We start from the raw sequence: 27,256 nt of genomic DNA on the forward strand, positions 1-27,256 counted from the left end.
AACTGTAAATTCATAGTGAAAATAAGTACCCAAAAAGGGTAGAGGAAAGAAAACTCTTCTTTATAGATGAATGCCAGCTAATACATGTAGGGGAATGATGGGATAAGAATATTACCATTTAAGAACTACTAATGTGGAAACTGATTTAGGTAAGATCATCAGTGGATGTTATAAAAATGATGTGTAAAAGGTGGCTGAAATCCAGCATCTTCAATGGTATCACCCCACTTTGATAGATATGGGGGACACTACCTTAAACAAGGCATCGAACCCAGCATCACCAATACAGGGACAACTTGATGTGCAATACTAGAACATACACAATCTCACTTATAGCATTCTTACAAAAATTGTTTAACCTAAATGAAATCATGAGGAAACAATAAGACAAATCCAGATTGTGGGATATTCTATAAGACAATTGGCCTAGACTCAGCTAATATATTTAGGGGTGAAATGCCCTGGTGTTTAAAACTTATTTTAAATGACTCAGGGGGAAAAAAGTATATGTGTGCGTATTGAGACAGATATAGGGAAGGAGGGAGGGAGGAAGAGAGGGACAGAGAAAGCAAATATGAAAAAAAGTTAGTAACTGGTGAATCTATGTAAAAGAACATGGGTATTCAATATATTCCTCTTCCAACTTTTCTGTAGGTTTACAAATTTTCAAAATAAAAAGTTGGGGAGAAAATCTGTGTAATAAATCAGCTTTAAAGAACAGAAAATTCAACATGCTTAAAGTGTAATAAGCAGAAACACAATTCATCTCTAATATAAAGTGTCCGATTTTCTTAAACATACTTTACTGTTGCCCATTTCAGCAGGTGAGAAGCATTATGGTACAGCTGCTCTGAAATTCCTCTATGAATCCTCAAGGCTTCTAAATTAGTTAAGTGAAAATTTCTTACCCAATTCAGATAATCAAGAACTTATCTAATAGACAAGAAAATATGTTGGACAACTCACACCCCTTGTACTTTACTTACAGCCTGGAACTCCACATATATCAAAATATGGTTTTAAAATATTCTTTAACAGAATTTCTGATAATTTCAAATGAGAGAGGTATACATTTTCAGCTACATGGTAGATACCTTATATGACTAGCAGACAATTCAGTGGATCTCCAGTGGGATGATTTATCATAAAGAAAGTCACCAAAAATTGTAAGCAGTCTGGATTTGTGTTTATTGAAGCCAGTAATTAGAGACATCTTTTCCAGCACTAGAAAGCAAGGTTCCACACGACTGCATACTGCATCTGGATAGAGCCACACCCCTGGACTAAGGCTGGTGGGAGAATAATCTGCAGTCCTAATTTTAAGTTAAAAACACCAATAAACCTAGTATAGAGACAACAGTGAACTTTCACTTACAGCATCAACATTGTTAAGGTCATGATGTACAGAGCAGTCACTTTTAACTTTGTTAAACTAATAAAACACATCTTCAGTTTAAATACTGGTTTAAAAATGCCAATCCAAAAAAAAAAAGTGCAAAACAAAATTAAATAATTCTAGCAGCATACCCGTTGCATTTTTAGGAAAGACCAATTCATGGCCTTTATCGTGGCCTTATCTTCAAGGTTGGGCTTATTTCTTTGATTTTTCCATTTTAAAGACAAACAGCAGATGTAACCACTACAATGTACATAAATAGTCATAAAATTATCTTTAACAGTCTACCATACAAGTGTATTCTGCAAATGAAATGAATTTTACTTTAAAAAGTAAAGGCTGTTTATTGTTTGGCCTTTGGTTCCAATGCACGAAAATCCCAAAATAACAAAAAATATGCTCCCCCCTCCCACCCCCCCAAAAAGAACCCTGCAGCTCCCCAAAGTTGGTAGACTTTGGCAACCACTGAGCACGTGACACTGTACATCCGTTTCTTCTGATCCTAGGAGTATCCGCTTGTTATGAGAAACTAAAGTGATCTCCAAGAAACCTTCCTTCACAAGACAGGTGTCTTAGCATTTCTTCGGTTTTAGTACATTTTATATTGACACAAAAAGTGCTTATCAGTTTAAATGATAAAAAATAAACAAAAAGTAAAGTTTTGCATTAAAATTTAAAATCACACTGTATCCCTCTTAGGCATGTGCCGTTCGAAGAATTCTTTCTTATTTCTGAGGTCACTCATTTTGTGCCCCCTGCCCCTGCCAGCTGCTATGGAGGGATTAAGTGACCCCATCATTCGTGGGGCCACAAGCTGTTTGGCATCCATTGGTCATTATACTACAACCATCTTTCCAAGTCAGTTTACTGTCATTACCTGGAAAATCTGGTAACTGGAAGCCATAACACATTAAAAAAAAAAAAAACTGAATTAAAAAGGGGGGGAAAAAGTGTATTTTCAACAATATGACTGGCACAAGAAACACATTTTTGTTTGTCAGAAAGGCAAGTAAATACTCAGCTTTCTCCTTAACAGTGTTCAGACCTTTACAGAAAAGCAACTCAAGACAGTCTTAGAGTCTTGTTATATAACATATGATATTAAGTTATGCCCAGTATGGTTAGTGGTCAGTCAAATCTGGTATGTAAAAGTAATGACATTAGGGAAGTTATGCTTAGACACAGTACAACAAACATTCATATAAAAAAAGTAAATTCCACATAAGTGAACTGTAGTTTTTCCCTTGATTTGACAACAAATGTTTTATACATTAAATTAATGGTAGTGTTTGCATTTCAATGTTCTGTGTCATGTATAAAATTAAAAGTGCCATTTTAAATCCACAGAAGTCACTTCCAGGATGATGCTGTGACATGACAATGTGCATGAATTTGCCCTAAATGGAGACACCTGAAACACTTATTTCCATAAGAAAAAAATGCTACAGTTTATGAAAAACATAAAACAAGAGAAATTTCCTTTTTCAGTATAAAACATTCACACTTATTTGTCCATCTGATAGCACTGATCAGACCAGGGAGCTAGGACAAAACCCTTGTGCATCAATGGAACTCCACGAAGGTTTCCAATGACCATAAGGCAGGGACTGGTGTAAGCCAATTAACTGGAGTGTATTTACATTAAAAATCTCCTTCAAACTTTCTGTAGCACACTGCATTATGGTAAAATGAGAGGTTGGTCACCCATTCTCTACTAGTAGGCCAGCCTGTGGTAGTTAAAAAAAAAAAAATTTTTTTTAAACAAAGTAGAAGCTATTTAGAAAACACAATTCAAAGTAAACTAATTTTGTAACTGCTGACTTTAAACATACCCCACAGTGACTACCCCACGACGCACACGCGTGGAGCCCAACATCTCCCACGAGGACATGGCCTGGGCTAAGCACGTGAGTCCTGGGCAGCTGCCATCTTCCCCACCCCCATACCGGCTCCACCTGACTCAGGCATCCCCACACTTAACACATCTTTCATAAGTTAAAGATGCATTCAGAACAAGTCCAATTCCCATTTTGCTTAGTGTTTAGTTTGGAAATGCTTCTGATTTTAAGTCTTAAAAATGATTATTCGACTTCTACTGAACACACTGTATTTACTAACACTGCTCATCTCCACCTCCTCCTCCACCCTCTGCAACATTCCGCTTCCCTACCAACACTTCTCTCATTCCTCCTTTCAGTCTTTCTCTTTCCTGGACTTTCTGCTACTTAATCTGCTTCCCAAGAACAAGTGAATCTGTTAACATGCAACTGGTCAGACTAGCTACCATCTGATCAATGACTTCCTGGTCTCATTGGCTCCACCCTGAAAGTAAGTGGGCCCTCTTTCTCTCCATCTACCTTCCCTCCCCAAGAAGCCCAGCTGCACTTGCTGCCCATCAGAGAGCCACATGCCTGAGAGTCCAAGGGTTATCCTTCACAAAGGGGTCTGACACATAACCTTCCTAAAGGTGCATTTCACACTCGGACAAGCCAATGAAGTTTTTTTTTTTTTTTAAGTTCATCTCCCCTGCCCCAAAAAACTGATAGCATGTGCCATATCAGAAAAATCCTGGTCTTAGAGCAGATCAATATAGTTATTTGGTCATTTTACATATGCACTTTTTAAGGAGGATCAGGCTTCATTTTCTGTTGAAGAGTTTGTTACCATGGAGTCTGGTTTTCGAGTCATCCTATCCAGTTCTTCCTGAACATTTGTCAACACAGTCTTTTGTCCTTTAAAGAAAAAAAAAAAAGCAGCAGTGATGAGAGCAGAAAAAAAAATTTTTTTAAGTAACATTTAAAATTATACAGATTTCTATAATCATTTTTGGTGATAATAACTCCAATAAGAATGAGGAAAGTCTTTTTTCATTGCAATGGTTATAAGGAGACAGACTCTAATTCAGCCCTTCTTAATTCCAAATGCCACAGGTCTGGGCTCCCCGACTACATTACTGCCCCCTGCCTGGGGATACCTTTGTGCCAAACACAAAGGCCTTTCTGAAAACCCTCTCAGCCCTATGCACTCTCATCACCATCTTCCTAGAGGTGGTATCTGAGTTTCTGGCATGCAGCAAACGATTTTCTGTGCCTCAGACAGAACAGGTGTTTATGTTTTGTTACTAATTACAACTGACTCACATGGATATCCTGGAACACCGTATTTCAATAAGAATATAAGACTAAGGTTGGCCATTTCGATACAGCACAAAGTTGGTGCACATATCTTTTGTTGTTGAACACTAACTGGGGCCTAGAAGTGACCCCTATTTCCTCCCAGGGAGTACCAGTTTATAGCCTGGGCCAACAGATCAGACAGACTCTGAGTCTCCAAGAACTCCAGAGCACCTGAAGGCACAGGCTGACCTGACGATGGAGTGATTTCTTGAGGGTTTCCTTTGATTGGAAAACACCAATTAAGGAAAATACTGTATTAATATTCCTTATAGCCAATGGAAAATTAAAACCCTTTGGAAATGGCCTCAAGCTTTCTGGGAAAATTTGTAATTCCCAAGGAACCTGGTTCTTTTGTTTCAGAGACCTCCAAGACATAGACTTGCCCTATGTGCCCACACGGAAGAACAGATGGGTGGGCTGTCACAGAGATGTCTATGTGTGACAAGGGTGGGGAGCTTCATGGAGGAGAAAATGACGACCCTCCAGTGAGGCAGTGAGGGTTCACAGGCAGCGGACGGCAAGACTGGAGGCAGTAGAGTGAGCAAAATCCTTATAAAGCAACACAGGATATTACAGACTAAATAAAATGTCAATGGTACACTCCAGACCATGACTTCCAACGGGCAGAACTTCTACACCCGGGCCATGTACTGGGTTGACCAAAAAGTTCGTTACGTAAGATGTTACAGAAAAACCTGAACGAACTTATTTTTTGCGGTACGCGGGCCTCTCACTGCCGTGGCCCCTCCCACTGCGGAGTACAGGCTCCGGATGCGCAGGCTCAGCGGCCATGGCTCACGGGCCCAGCCGCTCCGCGGCATGTGGGATCCTCCCGGACCGGGGCACGAACCCGTGTCCCCTGCATCGGCAGGCGGACTCTCAACCACTGCACGACCAGGGAAGCCCCCGAACGAACTTTTTGGCCAGCCTAATGTTTAGGATCTACCTCAACTCACCCAACAGTCAGTTCTTGAGAACCTGAATATACATAAATCCCACCTTAAATGTACCAAGGAACACACATGGTAATAAGGTAATCCTACTGTAAAGTATACTGCTCAGTATAAGGTGGAAATCTGTTCAGAACATCAAGGGGTCTGCAGGTCAGTGAAAGCAGACACTCCTGTCCACCACCCAACCTTCCAGCACTCCCCGATCACAAGGGTCCTAAATCTTTGGGGGCCCTTCAGTACCTGACTTCTTGGCTGTGCCCTGCACCCCACCAGCACCAGGACTTCCAGGAGAGCCTGTTTTTTTACTCAACAGACTATTGAAGAAGCTGGCCAACACCCCTTCACTTGCTGCATTATCTAAGGAAACATTAAGAAAAAAAACATCACACAAACTGAATGACTCAATTAAACAGCAACAAACTATTTTTCAGCTTGGAATTATCCATTTGTGGTTATGATCCTCCTAGGATACTGAGCAGATTCATTCACTATGATGCCTTATACATTGCCACTGCTAAGGCTGATTATGTGTTAGCATAATTAGTAAGTGGAAACCTGTTTAGATTTCCCACCTGTTCAGAGGCATAATAGATAACCTGTGCTCCACATCATCTCCCTGTCCACGAGGCAGTGTTTTTCGAAGTTTTATAAGCCCGTAACGTTCCAAAGCTGCTGTGAAAAGCTCTCATTCAGAATAGAAGACAGTCATCGAACATGCAAGAATTAAATATAATTTTAGGATTTTACTGCAGCCAACATCTTGGGTTATTATTAAGTCACTGGGGTAAGGGCTACTTAAACCAGTAAGTAACTGAGCTTGACAAAACAAGTGACAATTCATAAATGGTAATAATATAAACCTAATAAGCAACAAAACTGAGAACTCAAATTATACATTTTAAAGTGACTTCTCATGCTGTATTCTTCTCTGAATATAGAGGCCTAACCAGGGTCTTAAACAAAGCCAGGTGCAAGGGCCACCAATTCCAACAAAGGAGCAGGCCTTGGTCTCTGCCAACCATGAACTCCCTCTCTCAGAAAGAGGAAGTGGAAAGCAGCCCTTCTTGGGAAAGAAAACAGCTCAGCTGCCTTGAGTCTCCACCTTCCAAATCCAGCTACTCAGCCCCTAAAGTAGGAATGAGGCCTAGGACTAAACCACTCTCCAAAGAGATAGGATACATACTTTTGATGTTTGGGTCCGGCTTCTTTACTGACGTGCCTGGGGAGGCACTAGGCACGCTGGCTGGCCCTCCCCGGCCCTGGGTTCTTGGAGAGCCAGAGGGTCCTCTTGCAGGGGATTCCTAAGTCCAAAACCAGCCCAAGTCACACACAGGCATAAAAATAACAGAAAGTACATATCCCAAAAATGAAGACAAGCTTCTGCAGGGTATTTGTCACAGTCTAGGGAGATGGGTGGCAGGAATGGGAGTTTGTGCCCAGCTCAGTTCCTTTTTTAGATCCCAATTTCTCCTGAGAGAAGAGATACCAAGATAACAAAACCTGTTGACTCTAATTCCCAGAGCTGTATTCCTTCATCAGACGTTTTCTGAGTTCCTACCATGTACCTGGCCCTGGGCTTTTAGGGGGACCAAATTCCCTCTGAATATACAAAAGCTCACACAAATGTAAGCTCTCACAAATAATGGTATAAAGTTTGAAGACATGACATTGGGCCTTGACCCTCTGTTTAGTTTAAGGTACTCACGGAGGCTCTCGTGGGTGTGGCTGGCTGCTTGGCAAGGAGTGACTGCAAAGAGAGGGACACACCGACCATTAACCAAGGCCTGCAGAGTGCACTGAAGGTCCGGAGAAACACTTCCAAGTATTCCACTAGAGGGCACCATTAACAACAACCAAGTCAGAGGTTCTACACTATAAATGCAAAATATTTAAATTGAGCAATTTGGTATACGGTGAACAAAAAATACTCCCAGTAACCAGTTTTGAAGCTAATGCAGCAAGGAGAGCACAAAAGGAGAAGTTGGCAATAAAAAACATCAACGGCCCCCTGCTGACCTGCCTGCATCATCAGGCAAACCCGTGATGTGTCTAACAACACTCTCAGTGAAACAGAAAGGTGGGACTGGGTCTGCATTCTGAACTGTCAGCTTGGGTTTACTCTCCTCACCTACAAAACGTGTATATCAGCTCACCTGCCTTCACGCACAGGGCTGTGTGGGGCTATGTGAACTAACGGAAGTGAGGTCAGGGCGTTTGGTAAACTGTCAACATGGGAAATACTATGCCAGAAAATCTACATTTGCAGACAGAACAGGTACTTAATAAGATACTAAGCCTATCACTGTAGGAGAATCTGCAAGGCAGGAAGGGTATCCTCTGAGGGGCCCCCTGCCCTGTACCAATCTTAGAAATGGGAGAGAACAAGAACTGGTGGCAACCCCTTTGTCCCTGCAAGCTCTTTGTGATACCCCCGCCTCACGCCAGGGAGGTGGTTTCATTCGTGAGAAGGCCTCTGCTCTGGCCTCACTGGTCTTCTTACCTGTTGCTTCATTAGGAACACCTGCTCATCCTCCGCTGCCAACTCTTTGTCGTGGACCAGCTGTGAAGTGAAGTGACACACTCATTCGTGGTCATAGACCAAGAACACCCCAAACTACTTGTCAAAATTCATGCTGAAAGGAGAATCTTGTGCTCAAGTCTCAACATGGGTTTGGGGAGTCCCTGCAGAGACTGAAGAGGTCAAGTCTTTCTAGCCTGGCAAAGACCCTGTTCCAAGACCAGCCTTGGCATATGGCCAAATGACATTTTTAAGTCTGGCAGGTTCTAAACAATACCTCCCCGATCCGGGTCTGCAGGCGATCACAGGAGCAAGTGGATCTACTCACAGTAGTCCAGCGGCAGCAGTGGCAGTCCGTCACACGTGCTGTGCCACCCGGAGCCAATTACATAACACGATTTCATCCAGAGACTTCTTCTAAAAGGCCCTTGGATTATTTTTTTTTACCCCCCCCAAATGGTTCAATGTGCGAGACTTGTTTCTTTATAAGTTTCTTTTCCCATGAAAAAACCCTACAACTACTTCTTTATTTTTTGGCAGGGGGGCCATGCTGCACAGCTTGTGGGATCTTAGTTCCCCAACCAGGGATCAAACCCAGTCCCTCGGCAGTGAAAGCACAGAGTCCCAACCACTGGACCGCTGGGGAATTCCCCACTTGCAACTCTTAAAGTGACTGATTTGGGTACCTTTCTCACAGGAGGTTTCACAATAAAGTCTTCATATGCATCTTCTGGCTTCACAGTTGTGAAATTTTCATGTAAAATAGCTATTTTCTTTTCATTGTCCCAGCCTGCAGGTCTAAAGGCAAAGACACAGAGACTGACTTGCTTTTCCTGGGACTGCCTTATGGAATACTCAGCACACTCTGGGTTAGAGAGGACTCCCAGCTGAGATCCTTTCCCACAAGTTCTGGTCTGCAGTTGCTGGGCCGGCTTGTAGCTTTTGGCAGACAAGCCAATATTCACTGCAAGTGTAGTCCATCAGCTCAGCCTCACAGGTCCTGCTCCATACTGAGTTCATGAGGCCCAAGGCCTAAGGAGCCAGAGCGCGATCTTACTGACTACACATGCTGACCCACAGGAAGTGTTCAGAGCTTTTCCACAACTCTGCCGAGAAGAACAAGGACACACTGGGGCCCTGTTCTGACAGAGTGGAGAATACAGAGCAACACATAGGACATAGCTCAGGACAGGGCTGTTTCTCTGGGCTTTGGTATGAAGACACCCCTGTGAGCTGTTTCTCTGAGAACTCTTCTTTCTGACAACAGTTTTCTTATGGATTGGTTAATTTTACTGATGTGTGACTATGTACCCTGGAGCCAAGGGGAGTAGCAGGACCTGCACTATCCTGGGCCTCAAACCAGAGGGACACAAGGAGTTCTTGAGGATACTATGTGGGAGCTGCCCAGCTTGACATCGCAGGGCAGGATGGCACCCAGGTTCCATTATGCTAAGCTGCAGCCTAGGGTAAGGAACAATTGTAAAATGCCCTACATGACATAGTTTTATCTAGAAGCTCTAAAAGATGGCAACTGATCGTTCCCACAGGCTTCTCATTCTCTATCCAAATCCTGCTCCACAGCTCTAGAACCAAGAAGGTGCTTAGCCAGGGCTCTCCACCCCAATGGCTCCGACGACTTCACCGGCTCCCCAACAGGCAACTACCAACAGGACCAAAGGTGCAAAGGGACAGAGCATGACCAAGATACTGCCATGACTCGTGTCACCTTCAGAAGCTCTGAGCTTCTTCTCCACTCCAGACCAGGCCTGAACACATCCAGTCTCCCTGATCCTCCTTCTCCTCAGGATCACAAGTGATTTGGGCACTGACTGACTCCAAAAGCATACCACTCACTGAGAGCTTGTGGCTTTGGTGCTGGCCTGACTGCTCTAGACAACGATTCTCTAAAATCAGTCTAAGTCTCTATATCTGCTGTCTGGGAAGAGCCCAAGTGAGGCTCTCCCTAAATGTTGAGGAGGCAGCCTGTTCGGTCCCGAGAGCTCTCGGCTTTCACACCTTCAGTCTTCTCCCAGACTCTCCCACCCTTCCACTCCTTCTGGCCTGCCTGGGACGCACCACTCACCCTCCCAGCATCACTCCTCTGCTCGCCCTGCCACACTGCCTCTACTACCCCAGTACTGCCCTACCCCTCCTCGCTGTGTGTGTCCCTTCAAGTGCCATGTGCAGGGACCACATCTCATTCATTTCTGCCCTCAGCATAGAACCTGGTCTCCGAGGAAGTGCTCAGTATTTGCTGAACGAACTGTAATTCTTTCTTAAGAGGATATCTAAGCCTAAAAAGATGATACTAGCACAAGTCCTCTCAGAGACCACACCTTCAACATTTACTTATGCATGCACAACACCCACCATTCTCCACTGAGAGAATGACACGAATTAGGACTAACAGGTATCCAAGTCTCTGCCCAGGACAATCAGCCCCAGTGGCTCCTCAAATGTGAAACACCAGAAACACAACAGGCATTCAGTACAGCCAAAGCCCAAGCTGATGCGGCGCGAGGGAGGGCGTAGGCAGTCACCCCTGCCAATGGATGCCAATAAACCAGATACTTCAACAGAAAACGTCCAGGATCCTCAAAGTGCCAATTCCCTATACTGCGACTCCCTCACTCAGCCGGCATTCTACCAGAGTTGACAGTAAGTGGCAAAAATGTTTTAGCAACTTGCTCTCCATGAAAAAAGGCAGCACCCCTAACCTCACTCCACCCAGTTCCCTCAGACTGGAAGCAGAATGGCAAGTAATCTGGAAAAGAGCAGAGATGGAAAGGTGGGTGTATATATGCCCTATGAGGTCCAACTCCAAGCACGTTGCCCCAGGGTAGTAGAAAGCTGGCTGTATAAGAAAGAGAAGGAGCCATCTTACTTGGAAGGATAAAATGTAAAGAGCAAATGTACCAGGAAGAGAAGCGTTTGAAAGCATCACCTATAAAGAACTCACATAAAAACTGCTTCCTTTTCCACAACTAAGGCAGGCGTGGTAAAGTGGAAACCATATGTTTTATGAACAATGTACTTATACAACAAGTCGAGGTTTTTCTCTTCCTTCACTGATGTGTAAATCAAGGCGGCTCCATCTAATCAATCTGCTTAAGGAAAACCAATTTACTGCAAGAGGAGACAAAAGCAAATACATACAAGCACAATCCTCAAAGTACTAGTCACAGGATACTCAGTTTTTGATCAACACACAATTAATATAGAGTGTTAAAATTTTAAGAACTAAAAAGGTAATAGTAGCAGAAGAAGCAGGTCAAAAGCATAAAGCATGTTGATGATAGCGGGCCACGTAGTTCATTTCTGAACATGTAAACTTGTCTTCTGACCCATCAGGTTGCATCCCAAGCAGTCAACTTAATGGTTCTGAGGGTAGCCCAGGAAAACCCTCAGCATATCCAAGGTACACATATTCTTTCCTAGACAGATGCCCACATGTGATCAAGTTGGTCATTAAGCATATAAGAGTTGGGTACCTACATGTTATTGGCACCCTCCACTGAGCTGGACAAGCTTAAGAGCCCAAAGGAAGTAGTGGAACCCACCCTTACCCTCCCCCGCCCAGGATGTGGGATGATGGCACCAACTGCTATTGGATTTTTACAGAAACAACACTCAAAAGTCTGCTGACACAGCCTCTCTCACGGACAGCACAAAACATAAACATAAAGGAAACCCTGTAGCACCCAAAACACTATCATGTTGGGTAATTAACCTTTTCTATTAAAAAAGCAAAGTTTAAAAACATTTTCAAGATATGATAAAAATAATTTGCAATAAAATTATCACATATCAGCTTTCTTCTTAATACAAAAGTCTACCAATGTACACCATTAAAAATAAAAAATAATCAAAAATAGGCACAAATTACTAAGTCTCAAATTCCAACACAGTAAACTTTTAGAAAGTAAAATGATGTATACCATGGGTCCCCAACCCCAGGTCCACAGACAGGTATTGGTCCTCGGCCTGTTAGGAATCGGGCCGCAAAGCAGGAGGTGAGCGGTGGGCGAGTGAACAAAGCTTCATCTGCCGCTCCCCATCACTCGCTGCCTAAACCCTCCCCCGCCCCCCGTGGTCCGTGGAAAAACTGTCTTCCACGAAACCGGTCCCTGGTGCCCAAAAGGTTGGGGACCGCTGATGTATACAATTTCACCCTGGCAAAAAACTATTCTGGATTCAGGAAGTACTTTATCTCTTTGAAGAAGCCCCATTTGGAGGAAGCCTGGATTAGCACACATAGAGGGGAGCCTGTGCCCCTGGGCCCCAACACAGCACCCCAAGGATACACTGGAGGCAGAACCTCCGTAGGTGTGACTGGATGAAGTCAAAGTGCTCGTCCCTGTAATCATGCTCCTTCTCCAGGACACTCACCGCATCACACTGCAGGTAAGATAGAAAGAGAAAGGAGTCATCTTTTTGCCTCTCTGCCTGCTAAGGATGGGAACACTGTCTTTATCAGTAATAAAGTATCATGGCTTCAAAGAAGGCAGCCATGGGACTTCCCTGGTGGTGCAGTGGTTAAGACTCCGCGCTCCCAATGCAGGGGGCCCAGGTTCAATCCCTGGTCAGGGAAATAGATCATACATCCATGCTGCAGCTAAGAGTTCGCATGCCACAACTAAGGAGCCCGCCAACCACAACTAAGATCCAGCGCAACCAAAATAAATAAGTAAATAAATTTTTTAAAAAAGAAGGCATCCACAGCCCAAAGTCCAAGCGTTAATTAAATAAATAGACAAGAGTGAAAAGCAACTGGTGATTCTTCTTTCATCCTGGGCCTCAGTTTCCACATCTATAAAGCAGGGATATGATGGCCCTGATCACCTCACAGCTGCTCTAAGAATCAAACAAGGTCACATGAGGAAACAGGCCCACTGGACATGGCTGTGCACTGCACACTCCACAGGGCTCCATTCTCACAGAATATGATGTGAATGGCACATGCTGCAGTTGGGCAACCTAGTGGCTCTGACTAGGATCAAAGAACTTTTGAAACCCCCCATTTTTTTGTTTGTTCTTTATTGGATTTTTTTTTCTTAATGAATTTTATTTATTTATTTGCTGCACTGCCAAACCCAGCCAAGCGTACAATTCCCTGGCACACACCTTTGTGCACACCACCAACACTGGGATCCCCAGGTTATGAGTCAGCACGTTGTTACCAAGAGGCAGGGCCACATTTTCTTCCTCAGGACCTGAGGTCAGAGGCCCTCTTCTCTGTGGGGAACCTTGACAACCTTCCTCAGGCTCAACGTAGTCTTGAAAATCTTTCACAACTACAGGTGAAAAAGAAAAAGAAAATTACACACACACACACAATAAAAAATGCACATGCCAGCTTTAGAAAACTGAAGCAGGTAGTAATAAGCACAAAACATAAAGAGTTGTGACAAACTTCCTAACTGCATCTGCCTTAACTGCAATATTAGGGATTTAGGGGTGGTGATACAAAATCCCAATTCTGACATTTTCAGTCAGTCTGAGCAGTATAACTTCAGAGCAGTAAAGATATTCCCCTGGTCATCTTTAATTGCATCTAACTCTTAACAATTAAACAGGTTTTTAAAAACTCCTAAGGCTTCAATAGTTCCTACTATGAAAAACAAAACCAAACACTTTTTTTGGGGCCATGCTGCAAGGCTTGCAGGATCTTAGTCCTGCTACCAGGGATTGAACCCAGGCCATGGCAGTGAAAGAGCCAAGTCCTAACCACTGGACCACCAGGGAATTCCCAACACTTTTCCTACATATTTTACATTTTCAAAACATGAGGATAGTTGAACTGTGTTACTTCAACAGACACGACCACTAGAATAGGTTACAACTTATAAAACTCCTCGGAGTTCTCATTAGAACCACCTGAATTACCAAGAACATGCTGTTTCCATACAGCTGAGGTGCGTCCGTGCTAAAGAGAGAGGCTGGACTTGCCAGCACCATCTGCATCTCCTCATCATCCTCACTCTTGTGGACTCAGTTTCATCTTTAGAAGATCCTGAGCCACATGTGTCACAGACCTGTTCCTGCCTAACACAAGAAGGGGTGAGTGATAGAACATCTAGTTCTTGGCACTATTTTGGCCATGGGTGCAACCCCACAGGAGGGCCTTCAAGCTGAGAGTGGTCCATGGTCTTGGTTAAGGCAAGTGAACACAAAGTCTACAGACCTGCACCTTTTCCTGAGTGCTTCAAGGTTACATGTCAGGCCAGAGAACAAGGACATGATGATTAAAGCTACTTCGAGCCGGCAGGTCTACTCTTCTACACACAACATGGCTAAAGGACCAAAAGGACTTTTACTCTCATCCACAACATGCTCACTGAGAAAACACAGACAACTAGATTAAAGAGAATCTAGAGAAAAGTGCATGTACTCTTCTTCACCCACAGAACAGGTTTTAAATATTTTAAAACAGTGAGTCCTAATTTACAAAGACTTTAGGTTATTGTTATATAAGCTTCTGGAATTATCTGGGAGCACAATGTCTTTCATATAATACTGGGAAAAAACCACTGCCTAAACCCTAAAGCGCAGATATAATATTTCATCTCTACAACTTCTCTTTAATTAAGCTCATTCATATAATTTCATTGCCAATATAAATAATCTACTCATGGGACTTCCCTGGCAGTCCAGTGGTTAAGACTCCACGCTTCCAATGCAGGGGGCGCAGGTTCAATCCCTGGTCGGGGAACTAGGATCCTGCATGCCACGTGGCCAAAAACAAACAAAAAACACACAAAAACAATCTACTCAAGAGATTTTTTTTTTTTAACCATCAGTGCAGTTTATTTCTTCAGATTCAATAAATGAATACTCAAGAGATCTTTACTGCATTGCATTTTGGACAAAAACAGAGAAGGGTTTTCTGATGATTGTTGAAGGCTCTTAAGAAATCAAAGGCTCCCACATGTTCTCTTTTTTTAAAAAAATCTGCTTTACTTTAGCTTTATGGAGCCAAGACTGACACACAACAAACAGCACAATGTTTAAAATGTAAATCTGACTTTTTTTTTTTTTTTTTTTCTTTTTGGCATGCCTCACGGCTTGCAGGATCTTAGTTCTCCGACAGGGATTGAATCCGGGCCACGGCAGTGACAGCCTGGAATCCTAACCACTAGGCCACCAGGGAACTCCCTAAATTTGGTATTTTTGACATATGAATACACCCATGAGTCAGTACCACAATCAAGACAGAGCATTTATCTATCACGCCCAGAAGTTTCCTTCTGCCTTTTGGTAATCTATCTTCCCCACCTCTCCTCAACACCATCCCTAACTCCAGGCAACCACTGATCTGCTTTTTTTTTCAATACAGATTAGTTTGCATTTTCTAGAGTTATAAATGTAATTTATATGTAATTACATTTACATATGTAATTACATTTATAATATAAATATAATTGAGAATATGTACTCTTTTTAGTCTTCCCACATTTTCTCTTTAAAAGCATTTTAACAAATCTTCAAGTCAATGAAAAATACAATGGCTTAACTGTCTGGGTAATATCTATAATTGCCTAAGGTCACGTGAGGCACTCAAACAGGCTTCCAAGACAGTGAGCATGGCAGAGCCTGGAGCAGGTTACAGGTAAGCTAAGTGACTGTGGGAAGGCAGGCAGGGGTGGGGCAGCTCCAGCAGTCTGCTCCACGAACCTCCACTACCCAGCATGCTGTGTAAACTGTGCTGTATTCTACACAGGCCATGCTATGAAAATGGTTGGGAAACCCTGGGCTAGGCTATTCATTCTCTGAAGGAATGACTTAATTACAGCTATCCAAAAACAGTAGGAAATGCACATGTGTTTTTAATAAGTCAGCATTTTAGAAAATAAGTTGGAAGGCAGAGCAAATATTCTAACGGAGGTGGTGAAAAGGAATGATAAAAACATAGTGAGGACTGTGTAATCTGGATAATAAAATGTGCATTTCCCTTAGGATACACACATACCACAGTATTAGCAGTTTCTCTCTAGGTGGTGGGATGGCCAGTATTTCACAGCAGGGGCCATCAGCCCACCAGGGGCTCCCCTTTAGCATCAGATGGGAGTGGCTATGGGAAGGAGACTGCAGAGCGCCGCCTCTTTCTCTTCTTTTCCCTCCTACCTCATTGATCACCCGTTAGTTCCACAGTTCTGAGAAGACCCAAGAGATTGCACCTAATCTTTTTCCTCTACTTGATAAGCAAGTGAAACCCCAGACACAAAGCAGGAAAGATAAGACTAACCTACAAACAAGCACCACCTTCTGGCAGCTTTAGGGGTTGCTCTGCCCTCCCCCTCAGACAAACCCTGCAGCCAAGCAGCTGCCACAGATTCAGGACCACTGAGGAACCTAATCCAGAAAGAGACTGGCTGGCCATGGAGCAGCTTTCCAAACTCAGCAGACTGGACACTGGCGTTGGATCAGAAAGCAGGTTGGGTGACAGCTCTTTGCTCATTCAATACAATACCTAGAGTCCAATTAATCTGGAAAGTGGGAGTCCTCTAAGCAAGAGGACAGCCAACCACTTTATTAAAATGTAACCTAAAACTAGCACTAACAAAGGCACTCCTTTAACGGGTAACAGAAAGGCGTGAGTACCATTCCAAACACCTCAGAGGAAAGGTGGTGAACACAAGAGAGGCTCTCAGAAGGTTAGCCAGAGCCATGAGGCACGGATGTGGTTCCAGCAATCACCAGCCGCCCTCCAGTGTCCTCTCCTCTTCCTCCTTACAACCAAACCGAGCACTAATACTTAGAACACACAGCCATACAGACTGCATTTCCTTAGGAAATGTCTCCTTAGGAAGACAGCAGGCACACACCCTTCAGCCCTTCTTTGCTTTTCCTCCATCCTGCTGCCTGCAACACAGATGTGAAAGCTGGAGCTCTGGCTGCCAAGAGGAAGAGAACCACACCCTAAAGATGACAAAGCAGTAAGCACAAAGGAGCCAGGGTCCTTGACTTGTCTTCCTCAAGATGCTTTCCAGGCCTGAACTACCTCTGGATTTCATTCACAGGAGAGAGAAATAAAACCCAGTCTTGTTTAGGCCACTGTTATTTTGGGTTTGTGTCACGTGCAGCTCAATCTAATCCTAAGCAACACAAACATCAATGACTAAGACCACAAAATAAATTCAGTGTGTCATGGGAGCACAAGCTCCCCAGAAGCGGGCACCTTGTCTGCTGTATGTATCCCCAATGCCTTGAACAGATCTGGCACCAGGCAGACAGCCTCCCCGTCTGGGAAAGAAAAATATCCTTGGCTCAATCTCTTCCTTTTTTTCTGTTTTAACAAATCTTTACAAGGTTCTAACTCTAGGAAAACAGGTTCAGAAACTGAAATCTCCTGTGCATTAACCCACTAGTCTGGGTACGATGGTAAATGCGCAGTGAAAGGAGAACAGCTCTTCAGGCTCTGAACTATTCCCAGAAGTTGTCTTTAGGGTCTCTATTTCAGGGGAAAAATAGGCTTTATCTAGAAAGGTCAGTGTTTGAGGAACAGATGCGCTGAGCTGCATAATAATCACTGCAGCATACGTGGGTGTCCCAGGAAACACACATGCACACAGCAAACTAAAGAATTCTATGTTAAACTCCCTGTTTTAGCTAATGTAGTCAGGAGCAAGTGAAGTTATGACAGGAAGACACACAGCAAGAAATCTGATTTGAAAAGCACATCAAAATTTCTGAACCCTTCTGCCAGTAAGTTTGAAGATCCTGTGTGCCATGTTCCAGAAGCCCTCATCAGTTCACTAAAGGGAATGATGTCATCCCGTGGAAATAAGCCAGGCTGAGCCAAGACTGCCCTGGCCAAGACGGCACTGCTGCTGCCACAGCTCCAGCCCCTGCCCCTCCCACTTCCCTGGCAAGTGAACAGAAGTTGATGTAACCGCACAGAAGCAACGAAAAGGAAAAACAAGCTTCTGAACCACATTAAGGAAAAAAAAACAAAACAAAAAGAACTTCCTTTAAAGTTCTGTTCTCAAATGGGCTTGGATGCCCCGAGTCTTAAAATATCCTTTCATTTTAATGAAAAAAAAAAAAAAAAAAGAATTTCTTATTTCTAACTAAAATCATATTTGCTGTATCTCCAAAGGAACTAAGGTAGGAACTGAAAGATTTATCTTTTGTGGGTCTTCCTTTAAACTTGTCAACAAGAGGGTCCATAGGACCTCAATGGAAATACAGGGAAATGGACTCAAGCTGCAGAGATCCCAGTAAATCTCTACACCCACTGATACTAACTCAGCAGACCACGAGTTAACAGAACAGCATAAAGGCTCACAGAACTGATCACATTTTGGGGGTGAGGGAAGAACCCTTATTATAAAAGAGAACCAATGAAAATAATAAGGAATACTGATTTACTTTCTTCAACTGTGACAGCTGAGATAAAGACTGCTTTGAAGACTTTCTGACTACTGAATCTACAAAAGCAAATCTGAAATAAATGGTGCAAACAAAACACAAACACTCTGTAAGGGAAGCTTTGCAGCCTCTTGACACTGTGAAAAGGAAGGTGGCTGGAACCATCCAAAAAGACGAGTGAATTTTCCAATTAAGAAAATCCTGTTTTACTTACACTTCCGTTCCAGCTCCCTCATTTCTTCTGGTGGAATTTTCATTTTATCAATGTGCTCACGTAAAACACTAGCCCATTTCTGTAGAGATTCCATCATAGTCCAAGGCCTAGACATGTCTGCAACAAAAATCACCAGGGTCTCCGGCAAGAATTCAGCAGAAACTGCAAATTTCAGCAGACCTTTGTGATACAAGTCTCCATCCAGAATCCACACATTGCAGCGTGTGTGATCTAAGAAAAGAAGCGAAGCTAAGTTACTGACAATGACCATCAGCACAGCTGAAAGAGCCACACAAGGAAGAACTTAAAGGTGACAGCCACAGAATTCCACACAGAACAGAGACAGAAATCCTAACCAGAAAAGGGTCCAAGTGCTCAGTGGACAGCAACTCTTCATCAAGGTGCCTTGTGAACTGTCTGAACTATAAAATTTTGTAACAACCATAATATACTGTGTCCACATCCAAAAAGATTCCAGCAATGTCTGAGGAGTAAAGAGTGAAGGACATTTTAGCTTTCAATAAGAAGCAAAAGATACTAATAGGGCTTCCCTGGTGGCGCAGTAGTTGAGAGTCCGCCTGCCGATGCAGGGGACATGGGTTCGTGCCCCGGTCCGGGGAGATCCCACATGCCGCGGAGCGGCTGGGCCCGTGAGCCATGGCCACCAAGCCTGCGCGTCGGGAGCCTGTGCTCCGCAACAGGAGAGGCCACAACAGTGAGAGGCCCACGTACCGCAAAAAAAAAAAAAAAAAGATACTAATAAAAGCTACAAATGTTCCCTGGACGACTGTGCCATAGTCTAAAAATCCATTCTTCTAAGATATCAACAATCTGTGAGGCAGCAAGTTGTGTCGAAGAGCCTGTGGTTAAACAAGCTCTTCTTGTGTCAGGCACACTAAACAGTGTGCTCATATACCACAAACGGTGCCAAAGAGACAGGACCTTTGTATTTAAATGCCAAGATAAACTCATTACTTATATAAACTGAGATATGAATTACGGGGTGCCTGATAATATTAAGGAATTACACTTATTTTTGATATGATAATGTTTTTAAAAATCCTAATCTTTTAGACATACATATGGAAGTAGTTACAGATAAAAAGATATAATGTCTGAAATTTGCTTTAATAATCCAATGTGGAGTGAAAAGAGAAGAGGGTGAGAGTACAGCTGAAATAAAATTGACCTAGAACTTTTAACCTGAAGGCAGGTGATAGGTATATTGGGGTTCATCAAAATAGTCTATGCTTTTATGGAGTTTTGTTCTCCACAGTAAAGTTAAAAACATATACAGACAAAGGTGCAAGTGCTGACATTTAATGAAGCATGTGATTCTAAAATTATATCTGGATGATCAAACTGTAGAAGATATTTCTCCAAATTAATAATATACTTTTTAAAAAATTTTAGACATCTTTTTGAGAATTTTTTTTTAAAAATCATTTATTTATTTATTTATGGCTGTGTTAGGTCTTTGTTTCTGTGCAAGGGCTTTCTCTAGTTGTGGCAAGTGGGGGCCACTCTTCATCACAGTGCGCGGGCCTCTCACTATCGTGACCTCTCTTGTTGCGGAGCACAAGCTCCAGAGGCGCAGGCTCAGTAGTTGTGGCTCACGGGCCTAGTTGCTCCGCGGTACGTGGGATCTTCCCAGACCAGGGCTCGAACCCGTGTCCCCTGCATTGGCAGGCAGATTCTCAACCACTGCGCCACCAGGGAAGCCCGAGAATTTTTTTTAATAAAAGAACCATGAGGGAGAAATCCTACTATCAAAAATATCATTTCATTAACTTCCTCCCCAATAAATTGCAACTTAGCCTTTAAAAACCTGTCTTCTGTTAGCTACCTTTTTTTTGGGTACCATCAATTCACTAACATGCTGTGAAAATTTTTACATTCATGACTTTATTTCAACAGTACAACAAAGGTATCTACATCTAGCTATACTTTCAAACTCTAATGCATTTCAGATAGCGGTTTTGACTTGGATTCTACGAATGCCTTCAAAAATACTGCACTGTTGGGACTTCCCTGTCGGTCCAGTGGTTAAGACTCTGTGCTCCCAACGCAGGGGGCACGGGTTCGATCTCTGGTTGGGGAACTAAGCTCCCGCATGTTGCACGACGTGGCCAAAAAACAAACAAACAAACAAACAAACTGTACCTGAAGTCTACAGATTTTAATGTCTGCCCCTCACCAGACATGGTTCTTTTTTTTAGCCTTTCTTCCCACTGCCCACTACATATAACTCACCCATGTGCATGGAGATTACACATACCACATGTGGCATTAAATGGATGCCCCCAACCCTTAAGGCAGAGGTCCTTTGACATGCCATGTCCTACCACAAAACAAGGACAAGCCAGAACCTATTTTCTCTACCTGGGTGATTGCCTGCAAAATGTATATTTATAACCTAGTCACACCACACAGTAAAAAATACTGGGGCTAAAAGATGTTTAATTAACCACAGGTAAGGGCAACTCTTTCATCAAAGAGGAACTTGCAAGTAGGCAGCTTAAAAAAATCCCATAAATGCAGAGATCTAAGTTTTTAAGGCAACCTTAAGGAATCTGAAATAAAAATTAACATGTATTTTAACTCAAAGGTAAGTGAATATAGTTACTTTGATGCTTGGCATGAAATATGTTTATGCCCCTTTGAAACAAGCAGCTATAGCAATGTCAGAGTATCTACACCATGTTTCATATACTTTCAAAAGGGTACTAGACCTACCACCTGTCTCAAGCACTCAGCTACACTTGACACATGCCACCTCTCATTCTGTCAACCTACAAATTGGTACCATTGCCCAATACTACAAATGAGGAAACTGAGGTGTAGAGTGGTTAAGTCAGTCACAACTAGTGACTACCGGAGTGGATTCTGAACCAGTTCTGCCTGGCTCCAAAGCCCAAATTCCTTCCACAATAATCATCAAAGGGGCTTCCCTGGTGGCGCAGTGGTTGAGAGTCCGCCTGCCGATGCAGGGGACACGGGTTCGTGCCCCGGTCCGGGAAGATCCCACATGCCGCGGAGCGGCTGGGCCCGTGAGCCATGGCCGCTGAGCCTGCGCGTCCGAAGCCTGTGCTCCACAACGGGAGAGGCCACAACAGTGAGAGGCCACAACAGTGAGAGGCCTGTGCACCGCAAAAAAAAAAAAATCATCAAAGACAGGAAGCAAAACACTCAGACATATGAGGCCCTCTAGCCCAGCTCAGTGACCCCTGAGTCCCAACCCTACCTACACAAACTCTGGTGGGCCTAGGTGGGCACTGGAAAGCCTCTGCTCTCCTTACACAAGGAGAGCCCTTAGCACCAGGTCTACCTCCCACCTTTCTTTCACATCCTTCAGAGAATGTTCAGTATGGCAAAGGAAGCCGGGGAAGAAGGAGCAGGAATAAAATCTTGGGGTTCTAAGGTGACTACTAAGTTAAGATTAAAGGGTTTTTCCCCTCTATTTAAATGATTCTTGGAGCTCGAAGAATTAAGGTGCAAGGAAGGACCTGGGTTCAGCTTCTTCATTTTAGCAATAAGGAAATGGGGGACCAGAGGTGGTGGGATTTGCCCCCCTTATATAATCACCCCTACATCATGGTCCTTACTGTACAAATTGGTAAATGCAATTTTAAGAAAGTAATTTAATGAAGATATTTCATCCTTAGGTTACATGGTAACTTTTCTACAAATAAAAAAAGCTAGGCATTAATAATTATTTACTTTAGAGCCATTCAAGATCTAACACAAAGCCTACAAGTTTACAAAGGAGGTATTACTGACTAGTGGTAACCAAAAACCACTGTTCCAATCCAACTCACAATCGTACTTATCACAATTTAAAATGATATCTAATCCTTATAATAGAGCTTACCATGCACTTTTTTTTTTTTTTTACCATGCACTTTTAACCATCCCAATTACCCAGAAGGTAGAAAACGATTATTATCCACGTTCTAGACATGAGAAATTAAGAGAACATTATTACCTCTGAGCCTCTATTCTCTCCACTGGGGGAAAAAACAAAACAAAACAAAAACCCACAAGCAATCAGCATTTCTACACTGTCGCAAAAAGACTCAAAACTCTCTTGTGAATATCTGTTAAGCTTTTATACTCTAAACCACATCAATTTCAGATTCTCCACTAAAACCATGCAGAGTAACAATGGTGCCCAGATCAGTCTGCCAAGTGTTTCTCTCATAGAAAAGTCCAAAGCACTTAAAAACTTCTTAGTTTCTTTTTTTTAAATAAATTTTATCTGTCTATCTGTCTATCTATCTATCTATCTATCTATCTATCTATCTATGGCCCTGTTGGGTCTTCATTGCTGCGCGCGGGCTTTCTCTAGTTGTGGTGAGCAGGCGGCTGCTCTTTGTTGCGGTGCACTGGCTTCTCATTGCGGTGGCTTCTCCTGTTGCAGAGCACGGGCTTTAGAGGCTCAGGCTTCAGTAGTTGTGGCGCACGGGCTTAGTTGCTCCGCAACATGTGGGAGCTTCCCGGACCAGGGCTCGAACCCGTGTCCCCTGCGTTGGCAGGTGGATTCTTAACCACTGAGCCACAAGGGAAGTTCAAAAACTTCTCAGTTTCTTACTTTTATGTGCATTTGAAACTTTACCCTCAGTCTCTCCTTTTAAGTAAGGGCTACCCAGAGCAGCAGGTAACAGGCCCATTCCCCATTTTGCTAACATACTCTGTAAAGAAAAATAGGTAAAGTCCTACAAAGAGATACACTTCATCTATTCCCCTGTGACTAATTCTCTTAGACCTAAAGAGAAAATTGAGAATGCCTAGGCATGTTGCAGGAGTGGCAACCGAGGAGTCAGAGACTTGCATGGATCAATGCTTCACTCACCATCTCGGTCCTCGTCGTGGACACTGAGGTAGAGATACTCTAGGCCTCTTCCTTTTTTGCCATGCTCAGCTCCTTGAAGTTTAGTCATGAGGGTTGTTTTACCAGAACCATCTTCACCTATAAGTGATGCACGTAAGAAGACAAAGCGTACCACTTATTCTAGGCAAGGATGGGGAGTCTGGACATTCACACAAGGAACTTTCATGTAGAGCTTGCTATTGAGGTCTCACCTGTATTCATAAACAAAGCAGGACCTGCTGTAAGAGTGGTCAGGGTGGGGAGAGGTGATAAAGGCGGCAATTTCCAAGATCTAAAATGACAATCTACTGCAGTCATCCTTACCTCACAAGGAAAGGAAGAAGGCAGGCCCGCAGGCCCTACCTACAATTTATAAGACACGCATCTGGAAAAGTGAAAGTAAAAGGTGGGGCTAGTTTCTCACAAAATAAACTTTTACCACAAGGAAAGCAAGAAATCTTCAGAATATAATTAACCTTAAAGCCTAGGGACTCTGAACTGAAACAGTCTGATCCTGCCTCATAATCATAAAGAATGAAGCTGTTATTCACCTTTGATTTTAGTACATTTCTTTCAAAAGCACTCTGAAGGCTAGGAAACTATGGGCTATGAAAATAATTACAGACCTAAGCAAAACTCTTAAGCACTATCTTCGTAATTACCAAGCGCCTCCTCATCCCCCTCTATCCAGCTAACAACTCTCCCTCCCCCCAAAAGAAACCTTAAACATCAGAAAGAGCCACCACCAAAAAACACTACTAAGCACCCCTGGGATTTAGTAATATGGAATTACAGAACATGAGAACTGAAAGGCATCCCACAGGTCGAAGTCCTCCTTTCCACCCTCAATGCCACTACCTTACTCAGGCCCTCCACGTCCCATGTGGACATGGTGCGCACTCAGCCTGACTTCAGTACCTGCTCATTTTGAGCCACCTGCCACTCTGCTGCCAGCATCCCCTTTCTAAACACAGATCTGGTGCCCTCGATCCCCCAATTCGCGAAGACCTCTAAGGGTCTTCTGTTCTCTGTTGCAGTGGTCATCAACTAAAGACCAGCCACTCCCCTCAAAAACAGTGGGAAAACCACCCTCACAGTGATTCCCGTGAGAATCAGAGGACGGAGGTAAAATAAAAGGCCCTTGAGAATTGGGTGCCTTCAGGAGAAAGCATCGACTCTTCAGCCTTCCACCATCTGCCTCAAACTTACCTCATCAGACACGTTCCACAAGGAGGCTGTGGTAGCTTCCAACACCCCCCCCCTCGCCTTGTCACCTCTGTGTTCCTGCAAACACTAACCCTCTGGGCCCCTGCACGTTAACACCTACCCTTCAAAACACCTAACTCCAAACAACATCAAGCCACATGACGTGCCCCCAATCATCTGTCTATGCCCAACATGGTGTAGTGCAATCACCAACACATCTATCTGTCTCACTAAACTGACATTCTTGTGCAGTGTCTGAGGGATGTCTGTGCTGTCCCAGTGCCCAACCGACAGGAAACGACCCACTCAACAAATGGCTCTCCTGTATGAATGAACCCAGCCAAACTCCCTTACTTGTATGAGGAAAGGAGACCACAGACGCTGAGGGACCTAACCCAGGTAACCCAGCAGTGAAGGCTAAAATAATGTAGGAAAAGTCCCCGGGGAGGACTCCAAGGCCTGCTGTCCTTTGCAGCGCCCCTCCCACCATGCACCGCTCATCAAGATAGAGAAATGGCTCCTGTGGCATCTCCCCACAGCCCGACGACCCCCAGTCACCTCGTTCGCCCGCCTCCTCCGCTAACCTTATCTACTCCCTCCCCTCTCTACGCCCGCAGTTCGGTGAACTTTGTGGCTATGAGCGCAGGAAGTCAGGGACATTTAAAGCAAAGCTGATGTTGCGGCCAAAAGACTAAGGAATGTGCCGACGAGCACTTGCCAGCATCCCTGGGCTCTCGAAAAGGGGCAACGTCCTGACCTCGGCCGTGGTGGACTTGGCCACTCTCAGGCTGTCCAGCCAGGGTCTCCAGGCCCTTCCGGGCAGGCGGCAGGGGAGAGGAAGGCTGGCACCAGTGAGAAGGCGCCCGCCTCGCCCACCCCAGCTCCCCGGGCAACGCCCCGCCACCGGCGCTCACCGAAAACCAGGATGTTCTTGCCGGACGGCAGCTTGGACCTGGCGCGGGTGGACACCTCGCTCAGGATCGAGGACCTGTGGGGACAATGGCACAGCGGTCGGCCCCGGGGCCAGCCTGAACCTGACTGGCCCGCGACGGCCCGTTAGTCTGTCCGACAGTCCGGCCCGGCCAGCCCAGCCCGGCCGCCTCGCGGTCTCACCATAGGCTCTGGCCCTCCTCCTCCTCAGTGGTCAGGTCGCCGGCGGCGGCCACCGCGGGCCCGTTAGGGCCCAGCAGCAGCTTCTTCTCCACCCCCACCGGCGCCATCTTGCCAACTGCAGCCACAAAGAGGGCCCTCCCCCGGGCCCGCCGAGGACCCGCGAGGACCCCGCCGGCCCGCCCGCGCCTGCCGCGCCCCCACCCGCCCGCCCCGCAGGGTCCGCGCCGCCCGCCGCGCTCCACCGGGCTTGCGATGTCCTCGGGCTCCCGCAGGGTCGTGAGGGCAACTTGGTGGCGGGAGGTGGGCGGCGGTCAGGCAGCCGCCGGGGCAGCCCTGCTCGGGGAGGCGGCGGCGCGAGCGGGAGCCACCCGGGTGGAGGGCGCGCTAGCGGCCTCTGCCGGTCGAGGGGCGCAAAGACACCCGTTCCCGGTCCTCCGTCAGCTGGCCGCTCCAGCTGCGCCGTCTGGGGCCGAGGCAACCGACGGACTGCAGCGAAAAGCTCAGGCCTTGGAATGAGTTCAGTACAGGATATCTCACTGAATCTTATCTAACTCTTTTACAGGTGAGGAACCTGAAGCTCAGGAATCTTGAGAAACCTGACCAAGGACCCAGTGCTTTCTGGCTACCTTCTGATAGCATCCCGGTACTTCCAATTTTACCGATCTTAACCTATTCTATCATGAATTTTGCTTAATCCTAATCGAACCACGAATTGAAAGACCGGCCTTAAACTGGACCCCCAAATCCTCACAAATATGCTGCTTTTCACCTCCTCCTTCCTTGACCCTATTAAGACCACGAGGTAGTGATCTTTACCGTAGTGAGTAATTCGCTTGATTTTACTTATTAACAGGTGTTTGGTTTTTTTTTTATGATATTTTCTGGGAGCCAGCATTTGACACCAGAAATAGGAGGCTTTAATTTCCTTTCTTCAGGAAAAAAGAAAAAAAAAGAGAAAGGAAGGAAGGGAGGGAGGGAAAGAAAGGAAGGAAGGAAGAAAGAAAGAGATATGAAGGGGAAAGGGACAGGGGAGAGAAGGGGAAGGAAGAGGGTTATGGAAGAAAAGGAAAGAAAAAATACACTTCACCTATCGAGTTTCACTTTAGGTCTGGCTGCTACCTGAGGGCTCTTGCTAGCCTCTGCGGAAGCAAAGGCATTTTACAAGGCATTTCTAAATATCACAAGAAAGTAGGATATGTCAGAAAAGCAACCATGCATGTGGGATTCAGATGAGTAGGATTCTGATCCTGGCTCTGCCAGAATTTTGGCAGCATGAATTACAGATCCAACAAATGGGCATATCATCTGCCAACCTGAATGTAAGGTTCAAACAAGACAGTGGGAGTGAAAACCTATTAAGAATTATACCCTGGAAGTCTAGGAAGAGCAGGAAAAGTGCTGTAAGTCATAAAAAGGTAAGCAGTGTCTGAATTTTCACA

At 44.5% G+C, this 27,256-nt stretch overlaps 1 protein-coding gene across 2 annotated transcripts; it reads right to left on the reverse strand.

Annotated features, from left to right (window-relative positions):
- Positions 1-1,164: 1,164 nt before the first annotated feature.
- Positions 1,165-25,940, reverse strand: DYNC1LI2 (dynein cytoplasmic 1 light intermediate chain 2). Of its 2 annotated transcripts, XM_060083825.1 has the most exons (13): positions 25,818-25,940; positions 25,619-25,692; positions 23,481-23,597; positions 18,629-18,859; positions 13,168-13,337; positions 12,348-12,441; positions 11,003-11,138; positions 8,730-8,841; positions 8,026-8,085; positions 7,231-7,272; positions 6,709-6,826; positions 5,766-5,882; positions 1,165-4,128 (listed from the first exon to the last, which is right to left on the reverse strand). In XM_060083825.1, exons 1-13 carry the CDS (start codon positions 25,922-25,924, stop codon positions 4,028-4,030), a joined length of 1,479 nt encoding a protein of 492 aa, XP_059939808.1. In that variant the 5' UTR covers positions 25,925-25,940; the 3' UTR covers positions 1,165-4,027. The 2 variants fall into 2 exon arrangements, with proteins under 2 accessions (XP_059939808.1, XP_059939809.1); XM_060083826.1 differs by lacking the exon at positions 18,629-18,859.
- Between the last annotated feature and the right edge of the window lie 1,316 nt (positions 25,941-27,256).

Source organism: Mesoplodon densirostris, chromosome 19 (assembly GCF_025265405.1).
Source record: "Mesoplodon densirostris isolate mMesDen1 chromosome 19, mMesDen1 primary haplotype, whole genome shotgun sequence".
Lineage (NCBI taxonomy): Eukaryota > Metazoa > Chordata > Mammalia > Artiodactyla > Ziphiidae > Mesoplodon > Mesoplodon densirostris.